This window comes from Accipiter gentilis, chromosome 7 (assembly GCF_929443795.1).
Source record: "Accipiter gentilis chromosome 7, bAccGen1.1, whole genome shotgun sequence".
Classification (NCBI taxonomy): domain Eukaryota; kingdom Metazoa; phylum Chordata; class Aves; order Accipitriformes; family Accipitridae; genus Astur; species Astur gentilis.
In genome coordinates this window covers 30,851,215-30,870,290 of record NC_064886.1, presented here as the reverse complement: position 1 = coordinate 30,870,290, position 19,076 = coordinate 30,851,215, and the positions used below count along the sequence as shown (strand labels likewise).

Genomic DNA, 19,076 nt, shown 5'->3' with positions numbered 1-19,076 from the left:
ATTGGGGGAAAGAGGGCACAATTAAAGCCTTATACTAATAATATTAATAGACTTGCACTCTTTGTTCAACTCAAAACTAATACAAATGCAAATTTTCAGGAGGGAAGACTTACTACATAAATTAGTTTCAACAGAGGATCTCTAAGACCTTGCACCTACTGGTCCTATATACCCTGAAGGAGCTAAAAGCCTTTGTGAAGAAGTAAGCTGATTTTCTATTTTAACAATTCTTTTTTTGAATCATTAAAGCAATATAAGAAGATGTCTCATACAATACTATGAAGGAGGCAAAGAGATCCTCTGTACCATGGGATCAGCAAAGTCACACTTCAAGAAACTTTTTTAAGCACTAACTCACTTCATGAATCTAGCTAGCTCCTCCCTCAGCATTGCTTCTCTGCTTACAATACTTACACGATAACCAGTACTGTAGCATGTAAAAAACCTCATGCACCTTAAATTATTTGTTTTCACAACATAAAGTATGGCAGAGCACCCTGCTTTTCCCATTTTACAGACAGGAACATATAGTGAGGGAAAATTTAACCACAAAATATTCTAGTTGAAAAACTATTTTCAAAGTATTTTCTCAATATTCTTACTCCTTTCTTTAACTCTCCTTTTGCCTGTTAACTTTAGTATTTGATTAAGTATCTATCTGGTCTAGAGGCTACTCCTAAAAAGTTTCAAGTTCCTACATAGCTACTCCCCATAGTTTTCTGGCTAGGGTAGGCAGTTGTAAATGTTTCAGAGATTGCGTTTATTATAACGATAGGCCTTTCAGATAAGCATGTGTGAAAATATACTAATAATCACAACATGATTACAAAATGCACTTAAGTATGCAAAATGAGTTTGTAGTTGTATTTAGAAAATAAAATCTACTTAGTGACTCAGACTTCTACAAACAGGTTCAGATCCCTCCTCCCCCTCTACACACGCAGAACAGGGAATTATGCACAAAACAGTCAAGGCAAAACACAACTACCACCAAGTGTGTGAGATTACTCTCATCCTAATTTTAACAGATTCGGTACTGTATGCTTTTTTCCCTGTTGATATTTCACAGTCTATTAAATACAATTCCTTAAAAATATATTACTTGCAGTAAATAGTTTAGAAAGCAAATTATGCATTTTGGAAAAGGCTACTAAAGCAAACGTCCACCCTTGCCAACAAGAAGCATGAAGACACAGATCAGGCTTTTGGGAACCTACACATCAAATGTGCAGTCATCTCCAGTAGTGTTTCTAAGAAAGTGCTTGAGATTCTCCCCTGAAAAATGCTCTGCATTTCCTACTGGATGAAATACTATTTCCAAAAAATATTCAACATCTCATGCCGTGCCAACACACACCCTTCAGAGGACACAGCTCCTTCCACACGCAATCAGGGTCCTGCTCCCCTTACACAACTCTTTCCGAGAGCTGCCTTGTCCTCCATCAGGCACAGCAGCGATCATCTCTCGCACGCAGCTTTTATTCTTCAGTTAATTCCTATCAACATCATCCACAGCTTTTTTTGGCGTGTAACGCACCCTCCAAAGTCCAAACCAAAGAGAGGTGGATAGTTTTCGTACAAAATGCTCCCATCTGTGCTTTCAGCTCTTGAAGGTAGTCTCAATGTACATAAACGTCTAGCTTGAGACCAATTTTCCTCAGGCTTTTATTTTACATTCATAGTAAATGTGATGCTCAGCTGTTTCTTAAACATCACGTGCGCCTCAGTCATCGCCTGTATACCTAAATATCGTTCAACAGCCATCTAGGTTACGCTGCTCCGGGAGCACCAGCTTGCAATGCTGCTTCCCGGACAGGAACGCACTGGTTTGCTCTGTTAGTTAAGGACACTGAGCAGTTACCCACCACGTTTTATTCCAAAATGCTGTGCAAGCACTAACTAATCCTCCCAGCTCCCTGCGAGGGAGGTTAAGTATTACTCTCTCCTATTTTACAGATGAAGAAACAGACGGTTTAAGTGATTTGCCCTGGGCCACACAGCACGTCAGTGGACAGCCGGGATCACCGCGATGCTCCGTTCCCAGTCAGCCCACTGGGTCGCTTACGCCTGCCCTGCCAGCGGAAAGCCAGGGCTCCCAGTCGACCAAAGGAGAGACCTTCCCATGGCCAGGCCCCTCAGCCAAGAAGGGGTCTCCTGGAAAAAGGGTTCGTGCACCTAACTGCAGGGAAAGCTCAGGGTTTCGTGTTTTAAACTTGCCACTGCGCATCCTGAAAGCCTCCAACATCATTCACTGAGCTTTAAAATGTACCGTATCTAGCAAGAAACAATTCATTTTACAAACTACAGGGGGTTTTTTAGTCATTGGGACCCCCAGAAAAAAATATCAGTAGGGTAAGAGAGGCTCCGTAGTCTCCTCCTCTTACTACCCTGTGGCTTAAGCTTCTTAGAGCCTTTTAAGACGGATTGAACCAGAGGCTGTTGTCCAACTTTGTCACATCCAATAACCTGAGAAAAGTCTGACATGGCTTTCAGGTGAACCCGAGTAGTTCCTATTTACACGTCTCACCTAAACCACTTGGAAAGATAGTTCAGCGCCACAGACAAGCCACAGTCTCTAGGACTGTTTTCCAGGACCACCAAAAGGAAAAGGTATTTGAATCAGAAATCAGGATATGTAGATTTCCTCTGCGCAGCAGTCTCTGAATATTTACAGGCAGCAAGATTTCTTTACATTTAGATCATTCTTTCCCAGCTCCCTTATTAGTCTGAAAGGACTTGACTGAATTTCCTTACACCATGATTAGCCGTTTTTAAGATGAAGCCCTCTGCTTGCAACATATACACTGGCAGAGGAAAAAAATAATTGGGGAACACATTTCATATTGTCGAAATGAAGTCCACCGAAGCCAGATTTTACAAGACATGACAACGTACTAATGCCAAACTGACACAAATTCTCATCTATGCATTTTGGCTTTAATGGGTTAATTAGCTTGGCTGGATACAAATTTTAATTATCTGAGTTTGACACTAATGTCCTTGGAGTGTCGTCTATAAGGATTTGGGGAATCATAGACATTATTTTAGTTACTTCTGGAAACTGTGTGTTACACTGGGATTTAAATAGTGAGAACAGACAAGAATAGTGAGAACAGGTTGATCTATTTTGAAAAGTCAGACTTTGTGAAACAGGACAAACTGAGATGGAGCTGAAACCTGGGCTACCTTGCTAGGTTCAGTTAGTCTTCAGAGGAGTCTCACAGATACAACACAGAAGACTGGAAAGTTAGGAAATAACCTCCTTTGAGGATAGATGACTGGACAGAAAATTTAGATTAACAAAGAATTCTGTATGCAACTGAGATTTAGAGTTAAGATCTCTTCATCATCTAATGCAGTGTCTCAAGCAGAAGGTAACCAGTCTTAAGATGGTTATATTAACACAGAGTGTTTATACAAACCAGGGAACAACCACCTACCTCAGTTACTGACAGCAGCTCAGCTCCTCCAGAGTGAGAACCCAGTACATGCACCTGAAGGCAGTACCTCAGCGGTTCTGACTCTCTACCATGGAAATGCTGGGCTGCCACCATCCCATTTCAGGTGCAGAAGGGAAGTTACATGGGGGAACCACAGAATAGCATTTTGCATGCAAACTCTTTGATCAGCAATTTCTAGCACAATTATGACTGACCCCTGAACAAAACAAGAATACCTATCATGCAGTCTGTTAACGGAGCATGTTAATATCACTGAGGCTGGAGGTAAAGTATCATGCAATCTAATGCACATACTCCAATTCTGAATTCTTTGGAGATGGAATTTATTTCCTTGCAAAAGTACAGCACTACAGTACAATTATAAGTACTATTAATGTGTTATGGCATGCTATTTTAAGTGCATTACTTATTTTCTTGCTTTTAAGGGTCTGCATAAGTAGATCAATCTGAGGATTTTAAACTGTATTTCAATAAATATACATTTAATCTGCAACAAAATATTTTTTTAGTCAACAATTTTCCAACAAACTATCACAGGTTACTCGAAACAAGATCTGCTGTTCTGCAGAAAGTATTATCTACTAAGAGCTTTTCAAAACACCCTTCTGTTTTTCTATTCTTTTCTGTTCATTTTTCTAGAGATGCATTTGTTTTAAGATTCAAAAGAGAATCCTGATTGCTTTTTGTGTATACAGATTTAAGCTCTCTTTGTGCTTGCAACAACATAAATAAATTCATTCTTTATAACAGCAACTGCACTAGTTCTTTAAAATGCAATGCAACCCTTTGTGCAGTAGCTTTGTGCCTTTTAGAGACAACCTTCATTTTGTTTTCCATGTTCCCTTGGTATCAAAACCAAAGACATTTGGATTTTCTTCTGTAAAAATGTGTATAGATAATTTTGCTTTAGGAACACTAAGTAAATGCAAAGCATTTCTTTTTTAGGTTCACACACCTATGTAATTGCTAGAATTATATGAATACATTTAAATTCCTCCTAAATGAAGGAGGGTGGCATTCAGACAACTCCTCTGCTGCCCAGTAAGAATTATAAAAAGGTGGGGCTTCTTTGAATCACAATATGTAACTTCCAGAAAGGAGTCTATTCTCCTCACTTTCTGCCATTGTGTTCTGGTTAAAATACCTAGACTGTAGTCCTGTGAGAAACCAAACACCTCCTGGGAGCTGCAGAGCAGATTTAGAGCACTTAGCACTCCACCAAATCAGCTCCTAACTTAACAAGGGTAAGGAAGGAAGTGATGGAGGTTATCAAACTAAAAAGTGATCATCGCAAAAATGGTAAAAAAATGTTCAAAAGCACAGCAAAAGAAAATTCTTCAGCATGCAGAAAAAGAGCAGAATTTTTTTTTTTTTTTTAATAAAGAAAAGCAACAGCTAGATTTCTTTGTAACACTTGCCTGCATTTTTTGTTTTCCCCCCAAAAAGTGAGTAGGCAAGTTTGTGTTACATTCTTTAGAATATAAAGGAAGTTATTTTCACCCTTGGATGAAACATTAAAACCTCTAAAGGCCTCACTCATTCACGGATGGGAAATGGAAAGCCTTCCTATCATATATTTTGGAGACAATATCCTTTTTTCTGGAACTGCTGATAAGGAACAAATTCAAACTGGTCCTCATCCGCCTGGATCATCTTATTTATTAAAAACAATGGTATCTTTTAAACCTTGTATACTAAGCTATCGGTCAATTTTGATTGACACAAATATTTGTATTAAAGGTTACATACTGCAATTTACAAGTGGGTACTATCACAATACTGTATGTTAATGTAATCAGTATTTTCATTTCATGAATTCATTTGCAGCATGACACTGCAAGGGTATTCTTACATATACTGAAGACACAATTGCTAAGTAGTTCAACAATTCTCCTTTAAGTGGGATTTTTTTTTTATCTGATAAATTTTTAACACAATAAAACCACTCCTAGTTCTGTGTGCATGTTTTAATTTCCCACCTTTTAAAGTGTTTAGACACTTGGAATACCTAGCATACTGAATTAATCCACAAATATTTACAAGAAAAATCTATTTAATTTCTTTCTATAGTAACTACCACAGGGACTATTGTAATGAAAAATTTCCCATCTTAAAGAATTAATGCGATTACTGATATAGAGAAAAAATGTAATTTATATCATCGCAAACACGTAAAAGATATAATCCCATATTCACAAAAAGAATCTTTATTCCCTCTTTGAATTCTGAGACAATACAGTCTTGCCTTGAGGAGAACAGAAATATTATGAAGTACCTTAAGCAAGATAATTGTAAGAGAAAAAACTACTGTTGCATTATTGTTGTGCTAAACTGTGACATACTTAAAAAGCTAATTTCTTTTATTATAATAGAATTTGGTGTGCATATCCTTTAATCTACTTCGCTACTTCTTCACATTTTTACACACAAACATATGTGTAAAGTGTTTCCCATTATCTGTACTACCTGGTTTAACAAACTGCAACAAATTTAAAACAATTAAAGATATACTTGGCAATTCCATAAACTTCACTAAATTTATTTTTTTAACAGTTTGGGAACTAACTGAACATCTAGGATGTCACAAAAATGTGCAGCAAATTAAAGATCTACTGCAACTCAAATATTATTCAAGAAGACATGATCAATATTTTATGAAAAAGTAACATTTGACATGAGTGTCCCAAATTTTACCAAATACATTTCAACCAATCACAATGCTGAACAGTTTGCATCTAAATCAAAAGCTAAGCAAACAAAAATGTAGCCCCAAAATAGGGCTTTCTACGGCTATGTCAGTTACAGTGCATTTACTTTTAAGATTCAGTACAGTCACCCTTCAATTATTCCTTTCACTTAAATAAATTTTAACCAAGAAATTAAACTGCTGTGCCTGGGAATTTCTCTATTCCACAGAAGCAAACAGTTTTTCACTTGTCCTGCTTTAAAAAGCAAATTTAACAAAACTAATAAGACAAAAAGGATGACCTAATTAGTACTAAGTAATATTTAAAGCTTTTATATATAGTACACTCTTATTGCTACCCCTAACTTCCAAGGCATTATACTCACTGATATTGTTTGATTTATCTGGCACTATTACTGCTTAAGCATGCAAATTCATATTTTCAATTCTTGTATGCATCTAACATACACAGAAGGAATCAAACTGCAAAGAAAATTTCCTGTGAACCTTGACTAAATTAACTGTTAGGGCAGTGGTGTCCTCAAAGGCAAACAGGGTCACCCCTGGTGACCAGAGGTCTTCAATGGGCAGACCCACACAAAACTAGTCAAAGACAATAAGGTAAACTCCCCAGAACCAGTAAGAAACAACACTGAGAAGTGAGTTATAGGAATCTCTTACCCTTTTCTACCTAAGAGCCAGTCCCACTAGAAAACTTAAACCCTGAACAGATGCCTTCACACTCCTCACTACTCAGGAAAGTGGGCACAAGATATGGTAGGCAATGAAAGTGTGTCTTGCATTTATTTCCTTACAACTCTTAATTTCTGTTAAGGCACTGAACTACTAGTGCTATACTAATTAAGTTCGTGTCAGTTATCTGAACAGATTTGACCAGCTAGTTATGAAAATAACACCCATCTAAATTAAAGAGAGTAGTATTGGATAAAAAAATGTAGGTCACTGAAGAAACAAACCATCGACAAATATTGCTAGCTTTCTGTTCGGGAAGCAATTTCAGCATGAGCCTTTCTTTGCTCTGTTCAGACCCCAATTCCTATATATCAAAGCCTTTAAGCACACACTGGCCTTAAGCACATGCTTAAAAAAGCTTTGCTGCGTTAGGACCTTCCGACTGGCACACTGTACATTCAGGACTGCTTGCAATGTAATCCCCTGCAGTAAGCATGCCCTCTTTTCCAGTGTGTGTGACCTACTCACGAAATTTATGTCCAAAACAAAAAGATTATGTACTAAAAATCAAATCACACTGTGTCAATGTAAGGACACTGCCCAATATACATCACCCTGTAAACTGTGAAGGCTCTATGCTCACAAAATGCCAGTGAAACGAGAAGTTACAACTACGAAAATAACTACAGTGCAATACACAAAAGAGACTTTAAACTAATACTTGTGAAACATCAGTCTTTCACCTTTGTGCCACAAGTGGCCATTTCACATTAAATAGCAATGGCCTACAGGTCTTCCACGTACGTAACTTTTTTCTAACTAGAATAAACAAATAAAATCTCCAGTATTCTCCTCTAACTTGCCCTCATTTAGTATGAAAATGGTTGAAAAGAAAGTCAGTTGTATTTTTTAATGGAGAAAAGTGTATGTATGAAAGAATTTTTATTTTTTTCCAGAATCATATGTACTAATATGGGCTTTATCATCCAAAACTGAAAAGAGTCCTTTAAATAAAAAGTTTTTAGTTAATATCAGTGTTTTGGAGCCTCCCACTGGCAGCCATCACACAGCTGAAGTGAGCTATTAGCTGAATGGAGGGTTTATATCCAGCATCGATGACTATTTTGCTTTAAAGGAAATTAGTATTTCTGAGTTTGTATTTTAAATGTAATTTAAAAGATCATAAAGGAAAGAATCCAGCATTTATTGTGTGTCTCCCAGCAGACTACTCAATGTTCAAACATCTACTATGCAAAGGTCAAATGATTTCACTGAATGCAACGGTGACAAAAATATTCTGCAGCACTGAAAAAAATATCAGATGATCAAGGAAAAAGATATGGACCTGAGATCTCACAAGAGTCACAATAAATAATGTAGATTCAGTTCAGTAAGAAAGAAAATTGTGAAGTTGTGTCAGGAGAACCAGATTAAGAAAGATAATAGGTAAAATACAAATTACAGACTTTTGGCAATGTTCTTCATAAAGGAATATTTTAAAGTAATATAGCAAATGAATTTTTATAAAAAACCTAACTTTTCTTACACAAATATTGCTTGCACAGAATTGAAAAGAAAAATGTATTCAGATGGGGAACCTCTGAGGTATTCTGCTGCAGGCAGCAACATGGATAGCTGAACTCAAACAAAAATCCAGTGTAAATAGTTGTGGTAGTTGTAACATACACAGGGTAAAGCTGCAGTGAGCACTCATTCAGGAAAGAGACAGATTACAGGTAAAACCAATATGAAAAAAGTTTACTCAAACGCTTATCTGACGCAAACAGCAAAGGCTAATAGGTACCAATTTATTTTCCATTTTATTGTGCTTTTCCTTCCTTGACATTTACATCAAATATTTTGGGCTCTTACTCTTTCTAACATAAAGAGGTTCCAAAGTGCCCCACGCACACCACTTCCTGCTGGTCTTGGCTCTTCGAAGCCAAGATCTCACCACCAACTGAAGAGAGCTGGAAATAAAAACAGAAATTGCCTCTCTGACTCTGTGATGTGCTGCTATGTAAGATGAATTTGGTGGTCACCAACAACACCTGATCTGGGGAGATCCAGGGGATCTCTCCACATCAGTGGCTAAGAATGTTGAGGGCGAGAGGCAGAAATGCAGCTGAGCAGCAAGTAAAGTAAAAAAAAAAACAACAAGCAGGAGTAAAGCTCGCGTAGAGGGAGAAGAAAGCTGGAAAATGGTATGGACAAAAGGGAAAAAAAAAAAAAACCAGAGGACAAGGCAGCAAAGAAATGAGATGAGAGAAGGGAACAGAATATAGGGAATAAGGTAACTAAGAGCAAAAATACAATGTGATGCTCACTTTCTAGAAGAGAATACAGCATTTCTCACATTAAATAAAAGTGAAAGGAGGTTTTTAGTTTGTTTTTTCTTTTTTTTTTACTTTTGTGTATAATAAACAAATGAACAAGTCTTGACTGAACTTGTATTCTAACATCAAAACCTGAATTTTGGTAACTTAAGCTGATGTATCATTAAAAAAAAGCTCTGGCTCTAAAAAAAACCTGGACATATCCAATCAAATACCAAGAAAAGATGGAAAATAAGGTGCTAAATTGGTATTACATCCAAATGAGACTTCTGTTAGCAAGCTCACAAAAAAAAGTGTACATGCTACTGATTTTATATATTAATACAAAGACACATAATTTTGACTATTAAATTATGTTCAGAAACATACATACGTTTTTTTCTGTGCTCAACCAGCGCAACAGCCTGCTTTGCTGAGCATTTTGAAAACCAGTTGTCCCCAAGCAGAACAGTAACCTCATTGGTGTGGACAAGTTTTCCTGGCATGAAGGCAAGAGGACCAAAAGGTACCTGTCAAAGGCACAGAAGAAACTGCTGAAAATCACTAATGAAAATAAAACCTAGACAGTCATTCATGTCTTAGTTTTTTTAAAAAAGTAAAATACAGAGTTAAAGAAATAAAAATTCTACAGCAGTTATTTAATGACTAACCCTTCATAAATATTCAAATGACCAGACCCATTTGAATTTAGTATTGTACTTACAAAATCAGAAAAGTGGAATTTAACTAGACAAGTGGTTTTGTGACATAAAACTATAGTATAGCTGAATGCTCCCACGGAAAACAAATTCACTTAATCCTAGCATGTAAACCTTGACAAAAATATTAACATTTAGGGGAGTTACATATTTGTTATACACAGACTACACTTGTTTCCTAATAAAAGCAAGTTTAGTTTTGCTAAAACTTTTAAAATACTTAAACAGGTATGGTCAACTCACAGATGAGTTGCTTTTCTCAACATCTGCCTTGCTAATAGTGAGCACCTAGAAACTTATCAGTAGAAGTTTGTGTGGGCTACTGGCAGGATCACAGACTGTGCTTAATCTCACTTTATCATTCACCAGTTTGCAGACCTCAACCTTCAAGCAACGCTGCACCAAGCAACGCCCATCCTCTAATGACGGTCCAGGCACAGGAACAATACAGAAAACCAGAATACTTCAGACAGGAGTACCTTGGTGATAAACATGTGTTGTAACTTTAAGAGGTGCTTCTTAAAATGTGTAACCCCCATTTTAACATGTATTACAACGTGTAGGATACCATTTTTATGAATTAAGCCACCTTCTACAGCCCATGCTTTACAGACGTTGCTTGGGCAAGTCCTATTGCTGAGGAGGAGCCTTGGCCACCCTCACTCCTGTCTCCTGCACCAGCCCCCAGCATTCGTACCCTCAGACCTACTGCCACCTGCCTGGCTGCCTTTGGGCTTCAATTGCAAAGAAATTAGGAGACCAAAAATCACATTAAAGTTAAAATGGAGGTGGCAAAAAGCTAAGAACCACATCCGCATCAAGTTTTCTCTTTCTCGGGGTAAGAAGAGATCTGTATCAGCCGGTTTGTATCAGTTCCTCCTATTTTACTCCTCTTCAGCCTTCTTCATTTCCTTAGAGTAGCCACTTGCTTTCTCATTGCATTTGTGCTGAAGGAAAGCACTTGGCCTAGTGGATCTGTTTCCTTGGAAAGTGATCTTCCCGAGCTTCAGTATCCAGGAGGGTACCAATGCTCGAAACAGCTCTCCAGCAGGCAGGATCCTGACGTTAAGACTACGCAGATGTGCTTTTCCTACACATGTACCCTTCCTGAGTCGGTTTTCAAGTAGCAGACTGCACCATTTGCCTGTTCACTCTTCCCCCAAAATGATGAAAGCAAAATTGAAAACATATGAAAATGTTTGGCTAACAGGATAGGAACTATTTATGTACATTTAAAATAACAGATGTGAGTTGACATTGCTGCTTTAACTAAGGATAAGCCCTATCTAGCTTTTTTAAAAACAGGGTTTCTTCTGTGCTTCGAAACAACACAAATCTTTTTGTTCTACGTCATGTGGCCACACACATATACATATGGTAAATGGACTGCATGCATAAAATCCAGAGCTGAATTGTTAGCACAGGAAAGGGAACCACTGTCTTTCCCACACGGTAAGTGTACTCCAATGCCATCTTACTAACAACTCAACTCTGTACACTGAGCCAGGCTGCCAAGGAAGCAAGCAGTCAGGCACTTTGTGCTGAAATTAGCTATTCAGTTACTTCCAGCACAACTTCCCTCCCTTCAAAGATGTATCTTGAATTGGACCTGAGAAAGGAGGAGTTAAAAAAGAGAGAAAAGCCAATTTGGTCAAAAATCTAGTGAGTGCAAGTCAACAGGGTAAAGTTTACACAGGGAGCTGTGCAGTTGTTAGGGAAGATTCAAAGCACCAGGAAAGATCGCTATGTCAATGCGAAGATCGGTGAAACAAAAATTAGCAGCACTTTTTAATGTAAAAATCAATGTTCTAGGGTTTATTTCCATGAATCAGGAAACACTATGGCTACTTTCTTCTCAGGAAATGACTAAGCACTGTAATTCAGTCATAATTATAGTTTTCTATACGTTAGATTTACATATCAAACATGTCAGGTTTTGTGTTAGCATTTATGTCATCAGTTCTCAGTTGTCAGTAACATCATAACTTATAATGGATTTCAAAGAAAAGAGAAAGAAACAAAAGCAAAGGTTTAACTAATATCATAATAAATGCAACATTACAAAGTACTACGTGGCAACCTGAATAACACCTCACCGCCAGTGGAGATACCCGAGTTACTAAAAATTTTAGCCCATTTTCTCCTATGAACCCTGCAGCATACATACCATGATATCGTAGGACAGTTTATCGGGCAACGTACGGAGTCGTTCCTGAAGAGCCTCATAATCACTCTCCACCTTCTTCCTGTTGACAAATTCAATTTGATTCAATTTCGTATCTAAAGTAAAGACTTAATGTTTTTCTGCTAGTAATTCAACAACACACAAAAAACAGAAAAATAAACTATTTTACTCTTAAACACATACAGTTGATAGATTAATAACTTATTTATAAAAGACTTGGGATGACAAACATAATAGCTAGATTATTTTAGAATAACATGTATTAAAATAGGGACATGATTATTTTAGCATGTCTCTTTCTGCATTTTAATTTTTTATGGTGCAAAGAATCAGTTCTTTCACTAGGATTTGGCATATCTACACTCCATGTTCAAGTTCAACAGTTATACCACCATCAATATTTAGAAAAATAACTGAAAATCCAGTTTGTAAGAGGCAGATTCTTCAAAGTATCACTTGTAATGAAGAATTGATGACCTTGGTTTGACCTAACATAAACGGGCAAAATTTTAATTAATTCTGATTTTCGAGTGAACTTTGTATTCCTATCAAGAGCCAACACTCCTGAAAGATGGCTTGACCACCAGGATTCTGTCGCATCTTCAATCCCTGACAAGGGACAATATAGGTGAAGAACATCCCTTCTGCTGTTTCTCTATCCAAAATGTAAATGAGGGTCAAGCTGCATGTTGCTACCCAGGACAGAAATGGCTTGGTGAACTTGGACAAATTATTCCCACGGCAGACACCTGGCTCTTCAGAGGACTTTGCAAGATACAGCGTTTCAACTGTTACAAGGATTTTTTCTTTGCGTGGAAGACACGCAACTACACTCCCTCTAAAAAAGCTGCCTTTTGTGAAGACATTCTTAAATACTTAAATTGGGCTGGAAAAAGTCTTTTAATGGACCACTGCCATTCTGAAGATGGTCAGAAATCAGATCCTGCATGAAGTAGCTGGCATGTAAAAGTCAGGTTTGATGATATTGTTTACTTGTACTTCAAAATAGTAAACATATATATGGTAGTAAATTCTGCAATAAAAGGCAACTGAAAGCACAGAGCAGCACACTTAACAACGCTGACCCAAGATGCAAATTACAGGTTTTCTGAGGATGATTCAGGAAAGCAATCTATAAATGTGCTAGAAAATGAATGTCATAGTTGATAACACAACTCTCAAAATATCATCATTGATTTTCTTAGATTCATAAGCAGAGTGAAATCTTCTTCAGCATGTTATGAAAAACTATCTGATGCTCCTATGTTTTGACTCATTTGCCTATGTTTTGACTCATTTGCTTCCATAGTTGAACTTTGCTGTAACCACCCTTTATACCTGGACTACTTCACATTTTAAGTTCTTGAAGTGGTCCTGAAAAAAAGAACTTAGGGTTTTGTGCCACTTGGACATTAAAACCATATTCCATATAACTGATTTACAAAAGATGCTTGCTGCTGCTTTGTTTTGACAGCAGATTTCTCCCAGACATTTTAGGCAAGTTGCTCTGTCCATTGCCCATATCAAAGTGAAAATATAATAGACTTCCTTCAAAGAGGAAGGACAAACTCATGAATCTTAACAAAATTCACTGAGATGTTTTGGAGGGGGGAAGCAATATAATGACAACTCGGTGTCAACAATAACGATCGATTACTTTATGATGTTTACAGAATTCAGCCTTTGCCTCACAGAGATCTGTATTTGAGAAATGGACACTGATGCACTCCAACCACCTGCTGAAAAACAAACACGATCTCCAAGCCAAAGGCCTTGCCCACGTCTCAAACGCAAGGAGAAGACTCTATGGGAGGAGAATGGTATGAAAATCCCCCTGCTCGCAGCGGGATTAAACATTCCCATTGTTCCATGGCTGAAAGTCACTCAACATTTCTTCATTAATCTGAAAAGAAGATACTGCCTTTAAGATCTGACTGCTGCCTGTTACTGAATAATCTAATCAGGGTACAGGAGAAATCACTTGCTACAAAAGCTGTTTTGCTTTACAGAGCAAAGTACGTTTCTGTTTTCAGTGGGCCCTTTGCTGATCAAACCTCCACCATGGGAATCTCTAAAACTGCGGCCACATCCTGAACTGGACCATCGAGATAAATAAAATTAAAATCAATCCTTTTTAACTAATCGGCCCGAAATAGCATTACTTAAGGAAGGAAGCAGACCTCCCTTCTTCACCTATAGCTGATGGTCACACAAGCTCTGGGGTATGCTGGCACTATGCTCAGTCCCAATACACAATGAAGAACCAAAGTGAACAGAGAGGATGAATATTTGGACTCCAGCTATAAACACGTCCCTAGAAGGGGAAATACATGTCTAGATGTTTAATCCCATACCAGACCCATTATTGGATTCATGGCTTTAGAAATATACTTCAAAAAGTGTACTAAAAAATTAAAAAGAAAATAATTTAATGGAAACATATTGAAGCTGAGCATTTTAAAACCCTGTTGTTATTCACCCAATTCTATTTAACATTCTTCTGTGTCACTGACTACTTAAAAGGTCTTATATGAACAAATTACTCAGTTGAAACAAGAGCACTCAGCTCTTGCACAATCAAGATCTAAATAAGGGTACTAAATTTTAAATAATTTTTTTATAAAGTGAAGATTGTATCGATGCTGTAGAAATTGCTTTCTACATAAAAGATATTAGTAAGTTAGGTTTTCCTTTTGACATTCTGTGCCCAAAATCCCCAACTTCACGGGCCACTCTGGCCAGAGTTTGCACAAAACCAAACACAAGAGCAACTTCTTCTTCCACAGCCAACCCTCCCTCCCCAATCCACAAATCTCAGCCATTTCTATAAGAGGAAATAATTTTCACAACTTTCCAGACTTTTAAGAATCTCTTTGAATTTTATGGTTTTCTGAATATTAGTTTATTTCTGAAAAATACTGTCTCTTAGTGAAAAGAATATACATGCAGAATTTCACACGGGACCAAATTGGTACGGACACTGCAAAGCTCCTGAAGAAGTACACACGCTGCGAATATTCTGCCTGACTTCACCACAGCAGCACCAGTAGGCACTTCAATATTTCCCTTATTGAAAATTTATGCAGTCTCTGAATTTTAAACATAAATGAAACATATTAGTTTTAGATTATTTTTGCGAGCCAATAGTCAGAATTTAATATGATGATGTGTATAGATTGCCTTGATTTTTTTCCTCTTATCCAGTGCTTGCAGCCTATGTGCATTTAAACTAAAAACATTTGATACAGACTAAATATAAATTATTTGCTTGGAGATCTTTCAGGCATGAAGAAAAAGCCTCTTAAAATAAATTTAAAATATTATATGCTTGATGGTGTATAACCAAAGGTTTAATCTCACCACTAAAGGGGCAGTTGCTGTGATTCTGCAATAACCCTGCAGACAATAATCAAGACAGCTCCTGTTGTTCTCTCAGTAAAATCATGGTAAACACAGCATGGATATATTGTAATTTGATATCTGTAAGATCAACTGTTATATCTCACAGTAACTCACAATATAAGATTTCATTCACCATTAAATGTACATTTTCCTCAGATGCCATACAAAACTATTATTTACTAAGCATGTTTTCTATTAACCATAGATTGCCAACAGAGAAAAAAGTGCCCAGAGATAATTTTTTTACATAACAAACCATTTCTTTCTAAGCATTACAAACTAAGCCTTATCACATAGTTTACGGGGGGGACGGACATGGAAACATTACTTTCACATTGTTTTAGCACATGGAGAGGGGGGAAGCAGAATTTCCCCATTTGCTCCATAGTTAGAAAGAAAACAACAAGAATAATTAAATTCTACCCTGGGAGTACCTTTTCACCAGTCAGGCAAAGTCAGCATTCATGCCACAAGGTTACTTGAGGAAAAATGACGAATGAGCTGGGTATTTAAAACAGAAGTATAAACACTAAGGCTCAGTGTATTTGTGATTTAAAGTAATGGTATCAGTGGAAAATATACACATTTTAAAGAGATTCTGAGCTACTGCTAACTGTAATCTCCAAAACGTGCTAGTAGGTATCGTTAGAATAAATAGCAATACTTTACTAAAATATAACTAGGTTACTCATCGGTATTTTAGGCATGTAATCAAACATTTTTCACTTACCAGTGCTGGATTTTTTCTTGGCAGCTAGTGACCACCTGTCATTAAAACAGATAACTACTCATGAAAAAACAAGGCTAAGCACACAGCTGCAATGTCAATGCATCAGAAACTAGAACAGTAGCTTTATAGATTTGGTGGTGTCTCTATATACATTTTTATTTGTCAGTGCAAAGGCATGTGAATGGTAGTTCTTAAGCAGCACACTTTATCACACACTAATGCAGACTGATAACCACAGAAAAAATTACAGCTTTTCAATTCATATTTTGGTACACTACCTGCTCCATAACTATTAGGTGACACACAATGTAAGATAAGTAGTAGTTTGTGCAATCTGGAGATCTATTTTCAGTGTTACATGTTTGCAGAATAAGAAAACAACATAAATTATAACAAGACATCAATGTTACTTCCATACTCAGTCATTAAAAAACAAAAAAAAAATTAACCCACAGCACCAAAAACATTTTTTCCTTTACATCAACAAATGTTTCCACTGGCCATTTTAATTTGAAAAAGCATAAATTAATTTTGTGGTGTTTAAATACAAGGATATTTGACACCATTATGGGCTGCTGGCTTCCCTTCTGTTCTTTCTGGGTGTCAGAAAGAGGGAAGTTTTAATCCGAATATTTCACTTATTTCTTCACACCACAGGCTTTCCCAAGAGATCCAAAATAATTTACAAAATAAAGCACATTGTTAAAATGAAATACTTTTTTTCTTTTTTAACTGTATTTTTTTAGACTATGTAGATATAGCAAACAGACAAGATACTGAAACCTGTGACCTTCTCCGGCATAATTACATGGCCATTTTGTCTTTTAAGACATATTCTGATCTCTGAATGGTTACCAAAAATATAACACAAACAATTTCATTCCATTATATGAAATGCAATGAAGCCATGAGGCAATTAAATATGTCTAGACATCTTCTCAATATAAGCATTTTCTAGATTTTTTTTTCAAATTTCGTTTTTCCTATAGCCAAAATAATGCTAACATTTGAAAGCAATTAATGGGAAAATTTGCAGAGAAAACAATAACATACATTCAACTACCACTGAAATCACTGGAGCAGATAATTTTTTTTCCCAAACAACAGAATGAAAGACAATTTTTTTTTTCAGTTAGCATATGTGCTGCTATTGCAAAACAGATCTCAGACCCCGCACTTTCTACTCATATAGGAGTAAAAAAATAGGACTACTTTGTGAGCTAATAGTTCTTTAAACAGAGTAAAGTACTTAAATGAAAAGGATCAGCTCTACATTTGCAGTTACGCTATTTCATAATCCATCAGGAAATTCAGCCAGGTACCTCATCCCACGTAAGCCAAGTTTAAATTTATCATTTGCTTTAAACTACTATAAATCAAATGCCCAGCAAATGTTTTCCTTAACGTGCAAGCTAACTATTTTTAAGGTTAAGAGTAAAATACAGACTTCTATAGGACATCAACTCAGAAATCTAATTCATACTATTAATATTAAGCCCATTTTAAGAGTAAAGTTTCCATAAAAGGTATAAATCATACAGCACAGCAACGTTTGATAACAATGCTAACACACAATGGAGCCCATCACTAACAAGTAGAAGAGTCAGAGCCTGTTCTATCAACATCCTTCATTCTTTCAGTAGTGATTGTGAAGTACACAACATAATTAAGCATACAAAAATGTTTATGGAATCCTTTAAGAGAGTTCCAGTTTAATTGCCCCATTACAGATGAAGATGGAAAAGACAGGAAGCTTTCCATTCCCACTACATGACTTTCCATGCATGAAGTGAGCTAAAACCACAAAAAGAAAAGCCCTGCAAACCGTAAGAGCAGCATGTTCATTAACCTCTACATGATAATCCTTTCATAGCTGCATATTAACTAGTTACATATTCATAATCATTTACATTATTTAGAGGACCTTCTATGAAAATTTCCAGGCTATATCCATTAGCTACAATGTTAAAGGTTACAGTAGATAGTCTACTTAATGTTTCCAGGAAGCTTTTTTAATTAGTAAATATGTAAATTGGGCACATATGCTTTTTATGTTTTTGAAAAATAGTCCATCAGTAAAACAGCATAGGGGCATATGCTGTTTCCATCGCCCTTTATCCCCTTAAAAAAAAAAAAAAAATCAATAACACCAATCAATTTTAATTTAATTCTTCTTCTTTGATATAATCTCTCTTGAAGGGATACTAAAGGGTGGAACCAACAACAAACCTTTTCGTTTCAGTGGCCAGAATAAAATGAGACCTTTTACAGAAGTGCTAAAACACACTACCTTAAAAACGTTTCAGGCTGCACTTCTGGAACCAAACTCCATTAAAAAAATAGAGAGAAAATAAATATTGAAAAACAGATGGAGATCAATTATGCATATGTCCTTTATTAGGTCAGTCCCACTGTTTGGATAACAACCGGTCTTATCACAGCAAAGAAACAAATAGATAAATATATAAACAAATCTTTGATTCTTTGCCTTTAATCAAACACAGGAAAATCATTAGTCTATCTTTCACACATAATTTATATCTAGAGTTACAATTAAAGAATGAAAATTCCTTTCAGGGTAAATAAAATAAATGACCTGTTTGTTTGTTCATTTGAGTTCAATTTGTCTGGACACCTAGTGCCACCAACTATGCATTACTTTTAAGACATCGTAGCGGAAGCGGTATCAATAAACTCTGAATTCTCCCCTTTTAGGCATAAAAATGTATGAGTTTGTGAATGCACGTGGTTATCAATGGCTTATCTGCACACTAAAATACTTTATTAAACTACTCCTGCAGCAAACTTAATGTTACCTAAGCATGGGTCTGGTTATTAAAGCGGGATCCACTGTGGGAAAACACATAACTTTCCTCCAACAGCAA

General features: G+C 36.5%; 1 protein-coding gene across 3 annotated transcripts in view; it reads right to left on the bottom strand.

Moving 5' to 3' along the window:
• URI1 (URI1 prefoldin like chaperone) overlaps window positions 1–19,076 on the bottom strand; it is a 42,980-nt gene that overhangs the window by 14,243 nt on the left and 9,661 nt on the right. For 2 of the 3 annotated variants that reach the window (XM_049806668.1, XM_049806669.1), the window contains exons 2-4: window positions 16,192–16,226; window positions 12,042–12,120; window positions 9,550–9,685 (exon numbers count right to left, since the gene is read on the bottom strand). In XM_049806668.1, coding sequence (XP_049662625.1) covers window positions 9,550–9,685; window positions 12,042–12,120; window positions 16,192–16,226 — 250 coding nt within the window. Of the gene's footprint in view, window positions 1–9,549; window positions 9,686–12,041; window positions 12,121–15,895; window positions 16,168–16,191; window positions 16,227–19,076 lie in introns of those variants that run through there. The other variant, XM_049806670.1, reaches the window with a different exon arrangement.